This window comes from Lagopus muta, chromosome 25, assembly GCF_023343835.1.
Source record: "Lagopus muta isolate bLagMut1 chromosome 25, bLagMut1 primary, whole genome shotgun sequence".
NCBI classification, from domain to species: domain Eukaryota; kingdom Metazoa; phylum Chordata; class Aves; order Galliformes; family Phasianidae; genus Lagopus; species Lagopus muta.
The window spans coordinates 933,991-950,487 of record NC_064457.1 but is presented as its reverse complement, the minus strand read 5'-3'; the positions used below and the strand labels follow the sequence as shown (position 1 = coordinate 950,487).

Genomic DNA, 16,497 nt, shown 5'->3' with positions numbered 1-16,497 from the left:
GGCCTCACAGGTCAGGGGGCAGCGGGGCTGTGAGTGCCCCAAACCCCCCAGGGGCTGAGGATGAGCCCCTCTGTGCTGCTGCTGGAGGGAGGGGCAGGAGGGGAGCAGGCAGGTAAGTGCCACGGTTACAGCCCACGTGTGGTGCGGACGCGGCCCCAGGAGATGGGCAGAGCTGGAGCAGTGACAGCAGCACCATGGCAGCTCCCCTCCTTATGCTCCCGCATTCCTCCAACGTCCCCAGGGGTGCAGGAAGTTTAACGGGGAGCAGCAAAGCACGGGGTGCTGAGGGGACAGGAGACCCCCACCAGGCGCGGGGCTACAGGATGACGCAGGGAGGGCGGCTGTTGGTGATCTTCTCCAGCGGTTCCCCATTCCTGGCTCTGCGGATCGCTTCGATCAGCTGTGGGGATGAGGGGGGGCACATGTGTGGCTCTCAGTTGTCCCACACCGCTGAGCCCCCACCCCCCACACAGCCCAGGGGGCACCGGGCCGGGTACTCACGTCCTTCTCGTAGGGAAAGCCTCCGTTCTCCAGCTTGGAGAAGACCAGCTGCCCGTTAATCTCAATCTCAAAGGCGCCTTGTAAACAGAGGGAGCCATAAGCTGTGCCCCCCCCCCCCCTCACTCCCATCCCCACCACCCCAAACCGCAGCAGGATGGGGCTGAGGGATCCTGGGGGGAACAGATATGGGGCTGAGCTCAGCCCACGGCCTCCAGCGCTCAGGGAGTGAGGTACAACCCCCCCTCCACTCCCCTCCCACCTCTGTGCGAGGTTGTAACGGGCTCAGTCCCAGCACCCCCCAGCAGGTGGGGCTGAGACCCAGTGCAGCACCAGGGAGGGGAAACACAGACAGACACCCGCACACGGACGGACACCCGCACCTTTCCTCATGGGAAACACCCAAAGCCCCCCGGGAGCCCCTGTACTCCCATAGGAAAATCCAAAGCCCCCCCGAAGCCCCCCGCCCCGGAGCTCACCGGTGCCCCCCAGGCGGGACTCGATCTCGATGTCGGGGTATTCCTCCCGCACGGCGCTCGCCAGCTCCTCGTAGGTGGCCCCGAAGCCGCAGGGTTCGCTGCAGGTGGGATTGAACCCAAAAGCTGCGCCCCTCCTCTCCTCTCCCCTCCTCTGCCCTCCTCTCCCCTCCCCGCCCCACAGCCCCACATCCCGCCCGGAGCTCCCCGCGCTCCTTCGTCCCCTCCAGCGCCGCCGCAGCCCCTCAGGGCCCCTCAGCCCCCCACCGATGTGGCGGGGCCCTCACCAGTACTCCACCATGATGTGGACCCGCCGCTCCGAACCGGAACTGGAAACAAAACCGTCACCGGTCTCGGTCCCAGCGGCCGCCGCTCCGTTGCCGCCGCCGCCGCTGCTCATGGCCGCACTCCTGCCGCCGCTTCCGGGTGCCGCCACGTGACACAGAGCTTCCGGCCGCTCTGCACCGCCCTCTCGTCTGCTCCGCTCCCTCCGCGTTACCGCCCTCTGCTGACGGGAGGGACGTATAGCACCGGGACGTGCCGCTGCCCCCTGCGGAGTGTGGGGACGCAAAGGGACCTCATGGGGACACGCGGAGACCCGTGGGGCACAGAGGGACCTCGAGGGGATACAGAGAAACCCCCCTGGGGACACAGCGACCCTCCGGGAGCTCCACAAGCCCACGGGGGATGTGCACAGAACCACAGAGCCTGCACTGCACCTGTGGGACCTCCACTGACCTCCCTGCCGTGGGACCCCCACGGTGTGACCCACAGCCCGCAGCCCCACAGGACCCTCACGGGACCCCCAGGGCACCCTCGGGATCCTCCGTGGAGGGAAACCCCGTGGGGACCCCCTCTGGAGACTCAATGACCTTCTGGGACCCCCAGCACCCAACAGGGATCCCCTGTGCCTCCTATGGGGGGGGCCCCCAGACCCACAGGGACACCCCTGAGCCACACGGGGACCCCACATCCCCCGTGAAGACCCACGGGCACCCTCAATGCATCTCCAGCCATGTGTGCCTCACATATCACCCAGGAGACCCCCACAGATGCCACTGGGGACCCCCATCCCCACTCCAGCCCCCCACACATGGTTCCCACTGAGAGGCTCCCGCCCCACACCTTGGCTGGCCGCCCTGCGGGGCAGAGGCGGGTGGGGGAAGGCATCCCCCCATCCTGCATCCCACCCACCTCTGCCCCACATCTTGGCCGGCCTCGGGGTCACCCCAGTGCATCGTGGGAAACTCCCCATCCCCTGTGGGACCAAAGCTGGGCTGGTCCCATCGCGGGGCCGTTGTGGGGCCGCGGCCGCCCCGGTGCTGTGATGTCAGGCGGGGGCGGGCGCTGGCGCAGGTAGATAAAGCCGGGGAAAAACAGGAATGCCCGGTCCGGCGGGAGGGCGGCAGGAAGCGGCGAGAGCTGCAGGTAGGAGCGGGGTTGGGGTGGGGGTCCCTGTGCTGGGGGGTTGCCAGGCGCTGCTCCCATCTCCCCCATCCCGGCCCTTTTCCCCTCGTCTTCCTCCCGGCTCCTCTTCTTCCTCCTTTGCTGCCAACGCCCCGTAGTTACAGGAATCCCAGTTCTACGGCACCGGCACCCAGCCAGCCCTTACCTGCAGCCCATGGGACCCCGTCCCTGTAGCCTTGGTGACCCTCTAACCTCATTCCATAACTCTGGTGGCCCTGGAAACCGTGCCCTATAGCGCTGGTGGCCTTGGGATCCCACCCTTTCCTCCTGGCGGCCCTGGGATCCCATCTCTTTAACCCTGATGGACCTCAGACCCCATCCCTTAAAACCAATGGCCCCAGGTATGTTGTCCCATAACTGTAGTGGCCATTGGAACCAATCCTTGACTGTGTTGGCCCTATGGGACAAAGTGCGGTGACCCCCATCTCCCAGCCCCACAGCCCTGTGTCCCTTAACCCTGGTGGCCCTGCTTCCCCCACCCCATAGCCCCAAGGCCCTCCCTTTGTCCCAGACCCCAGACCCCCATGTCCCCCCTTGCTGTCACCACCCTGCCACAGCCACTGGGTCGGGGTAACCTGAGGCCATGGTGAGGGGCTGGTGGAGGTGGGGCTCTGTGAGGTCCCCATCCACACCCCACCCACCCCCAACACCTCTGTTATCCCCTTTGTGTCTCCACTTTAAGAACTAGGCAGGGACACCAAGCCCACAGCACCCAGAGCTGGCAGGGCTTTGGGATAAGGGGAGAGAGCAGTGGGACGGGGCTGAGGCTGGGATAATGATGTGGATGGGACGGGGATGGGGATGGTGGTGGCCCCGCGCATCTCAGTGCCACGGCGCTGTGGCACCACGCAGGCAGGGCCCCGGTGCCCACCCAGCCGTGGACTTGGATCTCACAACATCGCCATCGGGAAGTGGGGCTGGAGAGGCCACGGGTGAATGATTAACCCCGAGTGCCACCAGCACGGCACGGTGCCACACACGCGTGTGTTACGTGTGCCGCGTGCCAGGCGGCCGCACCGCTGCGCCGGGCTTTGCTTGCTTCTGCTTGTCCTGGGCAGCGTGTGCCGCGCCATGCCAGGCCGTGCCCATCCACACCGAGCCGTGCCAGGCAGAGCCACGCGGGGTCCCCTGGAGCACCGCCGTGTCCCCGTGTCCCCTGCATGTGTGGGTGCTGGCAGCAGGCGCAGAGCCATGGGCGAGGGCGGCACGGCGCGGCGGGGGGCCGTTCCCACGGCGGTCTCCGTCTCCTCGCCCCCGGCCCCGGCGCGGCACGGATGCCAGCACGGTGAGGTGGAGCTGGGAGCGGCCTCCAGAACTGGTTTGGCCGGACCCGAGGAGGTGGCTGGGCTGGGCCGTACCGCGCCGTGATGACGGTTGTGCCGGCGCGGCGCTCGCGGCTCGGCTCATCCCGGCACAACACGGCACGGTTCATCCCGGCACAACACGGCGCAGCCCAGCTCGGCCCACTTCAGCCCAGCCCGGTTCAGCCCGCTTGGCTGGTTTCAGCCCAGTTTGCCCCAGTTTGGCTCAGTGCAGCCCTCTCACCCACCGCCTTGGCACCACCAGTCTCCCACTGGTGATGCTGGAGCACTGGAGCGCTTCCTGCATGGGAAATGGAGGCGTGGGAGATTCTCCATTGTCTCATATGGAGCTGCGCTCTTCACTGCAGTGCCGAATCTTTGGGCTGAGGACGGCGGCACCGGCAGCACGCAGCCCCCTGGGGGTGGGCAGGAGCCAGGGCTGCCGAGGGGGCAGGTGGAGCAGTGCTGAGTCACCCCCACACTGACTCACAGCACTCAGCACCAGTGAAACCCACTGGGATGCTGCTGGGTGGGATCCAGCTGCAGCCCCCATTCTCTGCCCTTCAGATGATGCCATGGACGGGGGGGCCCAGCAGAGCTGTGTCCGGGACCCCCCCGAGGTGGGCAGCGTGGAGCAGGAGGGGGATGTGGGCGGCGCCGCCTGCCACCGACCTGCGTCGCTCGCAGCCCCTCTTCAATCCACAGCACCAGGTGGGTGCGAGGGGCTCAGCCCTGTGCTGTGGGTGGGCTGGGGGGCAGACAGGGGGGCTCAGCCCATCTCTGCCCCACAGCCGGCCGCTGTCAGAGGAGGAGCCGCGTGCCTCATCACTGCCCAACATCCCAACCCCTTCCCTGAGCTCTGCAGCCCTTCCAATTCGCCAATCCTCAGCAGCCCCCCGGCGGGCAGGGACCCCCCCGTGAAGGCGCCTGTCATGTGAGTGCCCGGCGGAGGGTCTGGGGGCTCCTGGGAACTCCTGCAGGATAACGGGACCCTGACCCACCGCGGTCTCACAGCTGGTGAGGTGTTCAGCGAGGACGGGTCCGTGCCGCTCACTGGAGGTGTCAGCAGGCACGACAGCACGGCAGCTCTGCGAGATGCTGGTGCAGAGGACGCACGCGCTGCACGACCCACAGCTGGGCCCTGGTGGAGCTGCACCAGCACCTGGCACTGGTGAGTGCACGGCACGGCATGGCGTGGCACGGTGACGGCCCTCTGCTGAGCTCCTGTCCCCACAGAGCGCTGCCTGGAGGACCACGAGTCGGTGGTGGAGGTGCAGAGCATGTGGCCCCTTGGTGCTGACAGCCGCTTCGTCTTCCGCAAGAACTTCGCCAAGTATGAGCTCTTCAAGAGCAACGCGGTACGTGAGCCACACTACAGGGCCCCGTCTCCCCACAGAGAGCCGCAGGCGTCCCCTGACCCACCTGTTCCCCCCAGCAGTCCTCTTCCCCGAGGTGATGGTGTCCAGTTGTCTGGAGGCAAATAAGAGCATGGCGCACTCGGAGCTCATCCAGGTATGATGGCGCTGGGCTCGGAGGCTCCGTGAGGACTCAACAATGCCATGGGGACCCAAACGTGACGCTGGGACCCAACTGTGCCATGGGGACCGATCCGTGCCATGAGGCCCTGCTGTGCCTGGCCGCCCCTCAGCCCCTGTCTGCCCCCCAGAACTTCCTGAACTCCGGGAGCTGCCCCGAGGTGCAGGGCTTCCTGCAGCTGCGTGAGGCCAGTCGCAAGGTCTGGAAGCGTTTCTACTTCTCCCTGCGCCGCTCCGGGCTCTACTACTCACTAAGGGCACGTCCAAGGTGAGGTGCAAGTCAAGGGCACCCCGAGCCCAGAGGCTAGTGGGAGCAGCCCCTGATGCCCCCTCCCGGCCCCAGGACCCCCGGCACCTGCAGGTACTTCGCCGACCTCACCGAGTCCACATCTACTACGTGACACAGGGCAAGAAGCACTACGGGACACCCACTGAATTTGGGTTCTGCATCAAGGTGCGCCCCTTCTGGGCACCCTACCCAGCTCTGCGCAGGGTCTTTGCTCACTGAGGGGTGACAGGGACTTGGGGCTTTGGGGGACTGCTTTGCGATGGATCAATCTGGCTTCGCCCCACAGCCCTACAAGGTGCGCAGTGGGGTGAAGGCCTGAAGCTGCTCTGCAGTGAGGATGAGCAGAGTCGGACCTGTTGGATAGCAGCATTCCGCCTCTTCAAGGTGAGCCCCAGCTGGAGGGCGCTGGGGGGCAGTGGGGGGTTACCAGAGCGATGCTGGTGGGGTGCTGAGGGATGTTAGAGGGGTGCTGGTGGGGTGCTGGGAGGGCAGTGGGTGAGACTGGGGGATGCTGAAGTGCACTGGGAGGCACTGGGGAGGCACTGAGGGAGACTCACACCGCCATGCCCCCCTGGGGCCCCCCAGTACGGCATGCAGCTCTATCGCAACTACCAGCAAGCACAGGCACGCCTGAGCCAGCACCCCTGGATCACCCCCACGCCACTGGTGAGTGCCCCCCACCCTTCCAGGCGCAGCTCTGATCCACGGGGTGCCCCCCGCCCCCCAGCTCGCTGTCACTGTCCCCACAGCAGAGTGTGTCAGACAGCGCGCTGGTGGCCATGGACTTCTCAGGGTGCACAGGGCGGGTGATTGAGAACCCCAGCGAGGTGCTGACAGCAGTGCTGGAGGAGGCGCAGGCCTGGAGGGGTGAGTGGGGGGCACAGGCTGGGAGCGGGACCCCCCCTCAGCGTGTGCTCACTCTGCTGCTTGCTTTGCTTTGCACGGCCAGAGAAGACGACACACCGGTACAGCCTGCCTGCTGCCTGCCAGAGCTCCCGCTCAGTGCTGGTGAGCAACACCTGTAGGCAGGAGCATGGAGACCCCCAGCTCAGGGGTTCCTGCCTGGAGGGGTGGGGGTCTCCTCCTGGTGACCCTCTCCTCTCCCTGCAGCCATTCATCGCACCCAGCCGTGGTTCCATGGGCGCATCTCACGGGGAGGACACCCAGCAGCTCATCGGCCGCCAGGGGCTGGTGATGGGTATGGAACAGGGGGGTTGTAGAGGGGATCAGGGGCTCCTTGGGTGCACACGGCCGCTGGGGGTCATGGGGTCCCACAGTTCATAAAGGGCTCACAGGGGGTATAGGGAGGTCCTGGAGGGCAAGGTGTGGGGGGGATAGGATGGCAAGGTGGAGGGGGACATAGGGGTCACACTTGGCCCCTCGGGGGCTTTGGGGGTGACTCTGCTCTGGGGCTCGCAGGGTGTTCCTGGTGCGGGAGAGCCAGCGCAACCCCAAGGCTTCGTGCTGTCCCTGTGCCACTGCAGAAAGTCAAGCACTATCTCATCCTGCCGGTGAGTGCCATGGCTGCGGGGAGGGTATGCGGGGGCTGGGGGGAGGACAGCCAGGCCTGATGCTCACCTGCCTGGCAGAGCGAGGAGGAGGGACGGCTCTACTTCACCATGGACGACGGACAGACCCGCTTTGCTGACCTCATCCAGCTCGTGGAGTTCCACCAGATCAACCGTGGGCATCCTGCCCTGCAAGCTGCGGCACTACTGCACCTGTGTGGCCCTATGAGCCTGGCGCTGCCGGCACGGCTTGGCACAGCTCAACATGGCATCGCCCGGCAGAAATTGGCACAGCTTGGCACGGCACTGCTGGCATAGGTTGGCACAGCTCAGCGCCGTGCTGCAGCACTGGCACAGCTCGACACAGCCAACACGGCACAGCACAGCCCTGCCGGCACACAAAGGCACCGCTCGCAGCAGTGAGCGCAGGGACGAGGGGGGCTCACCCCACACCCGCTGCTGTGGCCCCTCAACACTCTTGCACTTTGTCCCCCCCCCAGCTCCAGCCCCTCCATTCACACGGGGTCATGGCTGCAGACCCCTCACCCCCATCTCCAGGGGGCTCGTGGAGATGCTCCCCTCCCCATCATGAGGATGCGGGGCTTGGGGTCCCCACCACACCTCCCCATGCCCCCCCAAGGCCAGTCGAACTGTGATGTGTTTTATACAAAATGAGAATAAACGTTATTTTTTCAGAGCTCCTGTTTCTCCCCTTTCCAACGCCATCCTCATCCCTGTCAGGGGGGCTGTGGGGGTCAACCCCGTCGCATGGCAGCAGCTCCCCCGCACCACCACGTCCCCCACAGTGCCCCCCCGGTGCCACACAAAGGCCCCTCTGTGCACCACGTGCAGCTCAGCCACGAGGCCCCCGCAAATCCCAGAGCCGGGGAGGATTAGCGGGTGGGGGGATTAGGGCTGGGATTTGGGGGCCAGCAGCTATTAAAGCCACGGCGTGGGTGGTGAGGCCGTGGCCATGGCTCCCCGCACCGTGCTGATCACCGGCTGCTCATCCGGCATCGGGTTGGCGCTGGCGGTGCGCCTGGCACGGGACAAGCAGCGCCGCTTCCGAGGTGAGCAGAGCAGGGGGGTGCCAGTGGTGCAGAGAGGGAGGACGGGGGCTGATCCCTCCTGTGCCCCCCTCAGTCATCGCTACGGTGAGGAACATGGCCCGCAGCGGAGCGCTGGTGGAGGCGGCGGGGTCAGCGCTGGGCCGGACGCTGGAGGTGAAGCAGTTGGATGTGTGTGACGAGGCGTCCATCCGCGCCTGTCTTGACAGCATCCCTGGGCGCCGCGTCGATGTCCTGGGTGAGCCACGTCTCTGTGTGGCCCTACAGCTCCCCACACATGGAGCCCAGGCTGCTCCATGCACCAGGGACACCCCACACTGGGGACATCCTGCACCAGGGACGTGCCGCGCTGGGGTCACCCCCCTGCACCAGGGAGCATTCTGCATGTGGGTTACTTACTGCACACGTTGGGGACATTCCATTGCTGATGACCCTCCTCCCATGTGGCACGGGGGACTGGGAGCCCTGGGCCAGCAGTGCCCCATGCACTGGGGGACCCTCCACGCTAGGCACACCGCAGTCCTTTGTGCCAAAGACCCCCATTTCCTGGGGAGCCTCCGTCCCACACCTCTGTGCCAAGGTCCCATGTTGGGGAACCCCCATTCCAAGGGTGCCAGGGACCCCAGCTTGCCCTTACCTGCCTTGCACCCCACAGTCAGCAACGCCGGGCGTGGGGATGATTGGGCCACTGGAGTGCCAGAGCCTGGCGGCCATGCAGGGGCTGATGGACACCAACTTCTTTGGGCTGGTGCGCCTGGTGAAGGAGGTTTTGCCAGACATGAAGCGTCGCCGCAGCGGCCACATCGTGGTCATCAGCAGCGTGATGGGGCTGCAGGGTATGGGGGGGGACGGGGCGCTGGGGGGCTCCCCATCCTGCACACCCCCAACTGCCACTCCTCGCCCAGGCATCGTCTTCAACGACGTCTACGCCGCCTCCAAATTCGCCGTGGAGGGCTTCTGTGAGAGCCTGGTGGTGCAGGCACTGCGCTTCAACGTGGCGTGAGTGGGGGGGCTGGGTGGTGTGTGGGGGGGGTCTCAGCCACCATCATCCTCAGAATCCCACCCTGCAGCATCAGCCTGGTGGAGCCGGGGGCCGGTGACCACTGAGTTCGAGGCCAAGGTGTACGAGGAGGCCGAGCGCGCCGACTACTCCCAGACCGACCCTGAGACTGCTGCCATCTTCACCGACCTCTACCTGCGGAACTCCAGGGATGTCTTCGCCAGCCTGGGGCAGAGCCCTGAGGACATTGCAGAGGTGATGGCGGAGCTGCAGGGTGGGATGGGAGGATACAAGAGAGCTCAATTAGCACTAATGAGGAGTAGCAATTGGGCGGTGCTGGCATCTCCTGCGTTGACTCCTTCCTCCTGCTCCTTAAAATCCCCCAAAGTGGGATGGGGATGGGGATGGGTTGGGATGGGGATGTGGTGAGGATGGATGGGGATGGGGTTGGAATGGGAATTGCAATGGAAATTTGTGTGGGAATGGGAAAGGAATAAGGTGAGCATGGAGGTGGAGATGGGAAGGAAATGATTATGGGATAGTGATGGGATGGTGATGGAAATTTGGGTGGGAATGCAATGGCCATAGGGTGGGGCTGCAAATGATGGGGATGAGGATGGGGAAATGGTGTAGAGATGTGGATGGGAGTTGGATGGGAATGGGGATGTGGTGGAGGTGGAATGTTGGTGGAAACTTGGTGGGAATGGGGATAGGATGGAGATGATGAGGGTGGGAATAAAATGGGGATGAGAATGTGAGCGGTACGGAAGTGAGGATGGGGATGGAGATGAGGGGATGGAGATGAAGGGATGGGGATGAAAGGATGGAGATGAGGGGATGGGGATGATGGGATGGGGATGAGGGGATGGAGATGAGGGGAGGGAGATGAGGGGATGGAGATGAGGGGATGGGGATGAGGGGAGGGAGATGAGGGGATGGAGATGAGAGGATGGGGATGATGGGATGGAGATGAGGGGATGGAGATGAAGGGATGGAGATGAAGGGATGGAGATGAGAGGATGGGAATGATGGGATGGAGATGATGGGATGGAGATGAAGGGATGGACACGAGGTGATGAACACGAGGGGCTGGAGGCAGGGATGGGAAGGCGACCGTGCCGTCCTCATGTGCAGCACACGCTGCGGGTGATCGAGGCGGCCCGGCCGCCCTTCCGGCACCAAACGAACGCAGCGTACACACCGATGGCAGCGCTGAAGCACGCCGACCCCAGCGGTGCACTCATGACCGAGGCCTTCTACAAACTGGTGTTCAAATACAGCGCCGTGCTGCGGCTCGGGCTGCGCGCCATCCGCCTGCTGCGCTGGAAGGCCCAGAAGGTGAAGGCGGGCGCCCGGCTGCTGGGCTTCAAATAGACCCGGTTACCCTGGATTCGGCCAGGGGTGGCGCAGGGGGCTGCGAGGGGCAAGCAGGGTCGGGAGCCGTGTGGTTTCACTTCCTGCTCCCAGCCCGAAGCAGCACCTGAAATAGCAGCGGTATTAAAATCGGGAGCGGTATTTTTAACAGCGCCGGGTGAAAGAGAGCAGCGGCTTCCTCCGAGAGCGCAGCGGCCGTGACAGGGCTGGGAAGGGCTTCAGCTGCACCCCCCGGCTCCTCCATCTGTGGGCACACAGTGCCACGGCCCCCCAGCATCCTTCTCCGAGCCTCTGATGCGGGGCTGGAAACGCACCAGGTTAGCGATGCACCGTGTTAGCAGCAATGCAGCGCGTCAGCATTGCATCCAGCTGGAAATACACCGAGTTGGTCAGTAATGAGTGCCCCCCCAGCTCCATTTGGAGCCCTGCAACATCAGGGCAGCACGGAGGGGCAACAGGACACTGCTGGATCAGCTGCAGCACTGGTGCAGGAGCTTTGGTGTAGAGATGGGAGCTGGGTGCACAGGGTGAACATGGATGCAGGGTGGGTGCACGGTGCAGGGGTTAGTGGGGATTGCATGGTGAAGTCTGAACACGAAGTGCATGGCAGGATGAGTGCTGGGTGCAGTGGGTGTAGGACAGACACAAACCAAGCAGCAGGAGTAGGGGCTGCTTGATGTGCCAGGGGATCCCAGCACCCCACATCACCCAGGGGCTCCCCGAGGGGTGCTGGTGGGGGGGAGCAGGAGGAGCTGCCCCTCCTGAGCTGTGCACTGGTGCATGAGCATGCGGCGTGACTGTGCCAGGAGGTGACGGGGGGGGGAAACCACAGGGAGGCCCGGCACAGGTCAGCACCACTTCTCAGAAACCTTCCTGGCTCCCACTGCATTTCCTGCTGCAGGGATGCACAGCTGGCACCGCTGCAGGGCCCACAGTGAAGCCCTCCAGCCTGGCTGCAGGACCCTCACCCCATGCACGAGAAGCTGGTGGCAGCTGCAGCACCAACACCGTGCCCCAACAGCGCGCCCCACGCTCCCAGCACTGCACCCCATGCACCAACACTGTGCTCCATGCCCCAGCACCTTGCCCTTGCTGGTGCCACACGCGTCGCCTCCCCACCCCCATTGGCTCTGGGTGCTTTGGGGACAGGATGGAGAAGGAAATATTTTTGCACGATTCCCCTCCCGTCTTGCACAAGTTAATGACAAAGCGGCCGTGGGGACAATGCCCCCCCCCCCCCCCCCCCCCCCCCGTGGCTATGGCAACTGAGCAGCACCTGTGGGACGTGCAGGGGTGACATCAAAGCCTGAGATACAGACACAGCCCCCCCCCCCCCCCGCTGCGGTTTCTGAAGATTTGACTAACTTTCTCCGCTCCAGGGGGCAGAGACGGGGGGGGCTGCAACCAGCCCCAGGGAACAGCAAGGGGGGGCCCCCAGCACAGAGCCGTAACCGTGAGGAATGGGGCAGGGGGAGGGCAGGACCCCCACGATGCCCCCAGCCTGCTCCTCAGGGCAGGGGGGGGGGGGTGGATCAGCCCCGATGCTGTGGAGCTGGGGAGGTCTGTTGGCTTCTCCTCCAGCTGCTGTAGGAAGGGGGAACCAAGCAGCAGGAAGGGGAGATGGGGAGATGCCGTGGGGTGCACCACTGGGGAGACAAAGTCACAGCTAAGGAGCATCTTCCTCATCCTGCCTGAGCTCCCCGGGTGCAGGCTGTGCCCCAGGGGGAACAGCTCTGCTATAAACAAGCGCCTGCCGGGACTTTCCTGTCCCCACGTGTGACAATTGCCAGCCCCTCCATCCCCCGGTGCCCTCACTCCCCCGAGGGCTGCACTGGTGGCCCAGGTGCGTCGGCTCGCCGCAATGCAAATGTGGGGCCAGATATAACCCTGCTGGCAGCAATGGGGGCACGGGGCAGGTCGTGTACCCACTGCCCCCACCATGGCACTGCGCACGTGGCTTCGCCCCAGAGACAACACAGAGCTGGGCTCAAACCCCATTTCCCCATGGCTTTGGGGAGCAGGTCACAGCAGGTGCCGGGGAGACACTGGAGAGCTGAGACCCACAGGATGAGGTGCTGCGGCCCCACTCACCTCCTGGACGCAGCCCCACAGCCGGAGGGGACATTTCATGCACCACAGAGTGAGTTTCAACACAGCGGGGGAAACGAGTTCCCCTGTGCTCTGTCACCACTGCAGCACAGCGGGCGATAGGGATCTCTGTCATAACACCAACTGAATCTAGGGCTTCTAAGGGCCTTTGGGTGTGGGCAGGGGGGCTTTGATGCATCAAAGCAGCACTTCTGTAGGGAGGAGCCGAGGTAGAGACACCCCCAGGGCTGTGGGACATCAAGGCGAAGCGACCCCAGCTGCCCACACTCTGCTCAGCCTGGGTCAGTGCCACGCTTTCTGCAGTTTTCCCGGACACGGCAGAGAAATGGCACACGTGGAAATACACATTATTTTTAATAGATGACTGGGTCGAAGTTCCACAATATGTCATTGTTCAACAGCAACGAGCAACCACTCATTAACGCCAGACAGCGCGGGCTGAACCGAAACGAGCGCCTTGTGCCGAGAGCACGAAAACACGACGGTGCCACAGTGGGAAACGGCGCCTTTGGGCTCCTCCTGAGCCCCACAGAACCCACAGCGCTGGGGGAACAAAGGGCAACTGAGGTGTTTTCCTGGATTCAGTGGTGATGTGAGAAGGAAAGCAGTGTGATACATGCTCCGCAATCCGTGCTGCTCCCCGTGAAAAGTGGAGAGATGCTTTTTGCTGACTGGTGTGCATGGAACCGCTGTGTCCCCATGGAGCAGCGTGAGGGAACGGGTGCTGAGCAGAGAACTGGCCAAAACAGGGACTGCTCTGAGCCTTCCCAAGCACAAGGCTTCAAAACCAGTTCTCCTTCCTCACCCCCGTGGATAAGCAGGATCTCACACTCCTGCAGCACTCTGCAGAGCAGCTGATCGATCCGTCCTTCCTGGGACGTGGCCTTGGTTGGACTCAATGATCTTCGAGGTCTTTTCCAGCCGTAACGATTCCGTGATTAGTGGGGAAAAAATGAATAATTTCCACTTTGCACCTTGAGCTTCAGGGAGGCGGCACCCAAGGGAACAGAGCAAGGGCAAAGGCAGAATGAAATTGGGCATTTCTGACCCTTCACGCTCCATCTGGAGCTCTGCACCCCGACCCCCCCCCTTTGCAGAGGGGCCACCACAGCTATCACACTGCCAAAGACCACAGCGGTGTTGGCATGGAGCAGCGTAGGGGACGTGAAAAGTCCACAGGAACACATCCTGCTCCTACAGAAACGCTTTGCCAGGAATAACCGCGCTCAGCAGAACCGTTATCACACCAATCTCCCACACCGTGACTAATAGACAGCTGCAGAGCAGCGATCAGATGAAAAGAACCATCTCACAAACCGGCTTCAAAGTCATCATCGATGCCCGCGTTGCAAAGCGGCGCCTTTCAGCCCCAGGGAGATCCCCACGTCCGAGTGGACGGAGCTGCACGCCCCACACACGTGTGCTGAGATCTGCCAGGACCGCTGTGGGATGGGTGGCTCTGTGTTTGGTGGCCACGGGGAAACAGAGGGCATGATGTGGCCGTGAGCTCCAGTGCAGCTTTGTCCTCCTTCGTGGCGTGCATCAGGGCTTCCCATCCACAGAAATGGGGATTTCCCCCAGCTGGCACGTGGAGAGCCAAGCGGGTATCTGCATTGCTGACAAACCCCAGCCCCACAACTGGGTTTTGCTGCTCCTTTTGCTCCGGGTGAGGTGCACGTGGGGAGAGGCTTCAAAGAGTGGTGAGAAATGAGGGGGATGGGACGGGACCGTGTGTGCATCAGACTTGGGGAAAACCTCTAAAAATGAATGAATAATCCCTCCCAGACGAAGTTTTCTGTGTTTTGGTGATGAGAACGAGTTCTTCCTATACATCTGACCAAGCAGAGCAGCTGGCAGTGGGGAACGAAAGCCTTTCACGCCGTTAAAGCATACACCATGAAAACAAATGCACGTTAGAAAAATAAAAAGCGCCTTAAAAGGCTCTTAATTTCCATCAAGTTCATACAAAAGCCAGCCTGTGCCTGTGGTACGCATCGCACCGCATCGGCACGGCAGCTGGGCACGGATGCTACAAAACACTGAATAATCTTGTTAAAAAAATAATAGAAAACATAAAAGGCGTCGTCGCCTTCTGGCACTCAAAACCGGCGTAGGAAAACGCAGGAGGTGGTGTTGGTTTGAGCTCTGTGAAGCCAGGCGGGTTCCCTCGTGCCGAGGCCGTTCATTTGAGCAGCACGCGATGCTCCCCGCGCGCGATGTGCGAGGAGAACTCGTAGCGGTCGTGGCTGCGGTACCCGCAGACGTTGCACTCGAAGGGGTCGCGGAAGCCGTGGCAGCCCATGTGGATGGTGAACATCACGTAATCCAAGAACAGCACCCGGCAGTGGTCGCAGCGGTAGGCGCCGATGGCCTCCCCGTCCTTGTTGATGACCTTGAAGGCGTCGCGCGGGCACACGGCCGGCGGTTTGATGATGTCGTAGGGCCGGGGGAAATCCTTCAGGGCCGGCAGGCCGTTGCGGGGCACGGGGAGCACCGGACCCTGCGGGAAGGGGGGGTTGGGCCGCTCCTCGTGGTTGCTGTCCGTGTCCGTGGAGTCGTGGCCGCTGTTGTTGGGGGACAAGGCGCGCTCCCGCAGCGGGACGTGGCTCTTGTCGTCGCTGCCGTTGGGGACGTCGGCACGGGGCAGAGCGATGGGGTACAGCGTGCTGATGACCGGGACCATCTCAGGGGTGGGAGCTGGGGGGGTCTGCACCAAAGGGCGCAGGGCTTCGGCCCCCAGGAAGGAGATGGCGTTGTTGATGGCCTGGTCCATCATGCGGCCCTGCACGATGTCGCCTTCCTTCTCGTAGGCGAAGGATGAGTTGTAATTGACGTCAAAGCTGTGCCGCTTCTCACCTGTGGGAGAGGAGGTGTCACGTTAGAGGGGGGTGGGAGCGGTATGGAAGATCTGTGATGCTGCTCCAGAGGGCTGCAGGCTCTGGGAAGCAAAGGGGAATGACAAATCTGCTGCAGAAATGGGGAACATCGAGCACGGGTTCCTGCTGGCCTTTTGAAGAGCGGGCTTGGGAAGAAAACTCTACCGGGGGAGGTGGTGGAGATATGGGGCAGATGGGCACCATTGCTGCCAGGCTGTTCTGGGATCTAAGGGAGAGAATATCCCCAAGAAAATCTTCCATGCGTTAATTCCCATCATTTTTTTTCCTAGAAGAAGTCAACATCATTGATAAAAATTGTCGTAGAAGAGCCAACCAATAAAGAACCCAAACACTCCACGTTTTGTACCAAGACCTCAACCCTCCATTCTGGCCCTGTCCCCTTTCTCATACCAACACCAGCAGAGGTTGAGTGCAGCCCCACACCACCCAACAGTCATTCCTTACACGCTGTTAGGCATCGACGTGCTGTTAAGACAATTAAACCCATCTCCTCCGTTACCTCCTGACAATCACCGCCTGCCCCGCTGCCTTTGACCTCAGCAGAGGTTTCCAGGCATCCAGCAGTTATCTGCCTATGTGTACACAGCACGGATCTGTAGAGCCCAGCAAAGAGGAGCATGGTGTGTCCCTGCCTGGGTGCGACGGAGCTTTGGGAGCTCTTGGGTTGGCAGATGGAGGGGATTCGAGTGTGGCTCCAGGAGGGGCCATGGGCCGCGTGGGCAGCACAACAGAGCCTGTGCACCAGGTGCAAGGAGGGGAGAAAACTGCAGCCAGAGGAGCTCGAGTCACTTTTTGATGAGTATCTAGAAATAACTAACCGAATTCTGCGGTTACGTGAAACTGAATCATTCACTCAACAGCAACAAAGAAATAAAAAGGACCAAGTGCTTCATGTGCAACTGGCTTTCAAGCATCAGATCCACTAAATCTCTTAGTTACGGTAACTGGAGAAGTGCAGAGATGTTTATCAGTCACC

At 62.8% G+C, this 16,497-nt stretch overlaps 4 protein-coding genes across 11 annotated transcripts in view; 2 read left to right on the top strand and 2 right to left on the bottom strand.

Annotated features, from left to right (window-relative positions):
- Positions 1-285: 285 nt before the first annotated feature.
- MIEN1 (migration and invasion enhancer 1) lies at positions 286-2,063 on the bottom strand. Its single transcript, XM_048926733.1, has 4 exons — positions 1,262-2,063; positions 978-1,075; positions 502-578; positions 286-400 (listed from the first exon to the last, which is right to left on the bottom strand). The coding sequence occupies exons 1-4, from the start codon at positions 1,945-1,947 to the stop codon at positions 317-319; spliced, it is 945 nt and encodes a 314-aa protein (XP_048782690.1). The 5' UTR covers positions 1,948-2,063; the 3' UTR covers positions 286-316.
- A 292-nt stretch (positions 2,064-2,355) lies between these two features.
- GRB7 (growth factor receptor bound protein 7) lies at positions 2,356-7,771 on the top strand. The gene is given in 26 exon segments (XM_048926736.1): positions 2,356-2,402; positions 4,310-4,394; positions 4,396-4,438; positions 4,440-4,453; positions 4,534-4,577; positions 4,580-4,633; positions 4,636-4,676; positions 4,757-4,870; positions 4,872-4,917; positions 4,979-5,104; positions 5,181-5,254; positions 5,409-5,523; positions 5,526-5,545; positions 5,621-5,731; positions 5,853-5,874; positions 5,877-5,950; positions 6,152-6,232; positions 6,316-6,433; positions 6,516-6,558; positions 6,660-6,720; positions 6,722-6,764; positions 6,985-7,017; positions 7,020-7,043; positions 7,046-7,077; positions 7,156-7,251; positions 7,253-7,771. Coding segments are annotated over 26 exon segments (1,611 nt in total). The 5' UTR covers position 2,356; the 3' UTR covers positions 7,304-7,771.
- Positions 7,772-8,047: 276 nt separating this feature from the next.
- Positions 8,048-10,515, top strand: LOC125684634 (retinol dehydrogenase 8-like). Its single transcript, XM_048926907.1, is given in 7 exon segments — positions 8,048-8,144; positions 8,218-8,394; positions 8,801-8,977; positions 9,047-9,140; positions 9,212-9,230; positions 9,232-9,396; positions 10,276-10,515. Coding segments are annotated over 7 exon segments (969 nt in total).
- A 2,660-nt stretch (positions 10,516-13,175) lies between these two features.
- The window catches only part of IKZF3 (IKAROS family zinc finger 3), a 23,367-nt gene continuing 20,045 nt past the window's right edge, over positions 13,176-16,497 (bottom strand). For all 8 annotated transcript variants that reach the window (XM_048926822.1, XM_048926820.1, XM_048926817.1 and 5 more), the window contains one exon: positions 13,176-15,480. In XM_048926822.1, the coding sequence (XP_048782779.1) occupies positions 14,807-15,480 (674 nt within the window). In that variant the 3' untranslated portion in view covers positions 13,176-14,806. The remainder of the gene's footprint in view (positions 15,481-16,497) is intronic.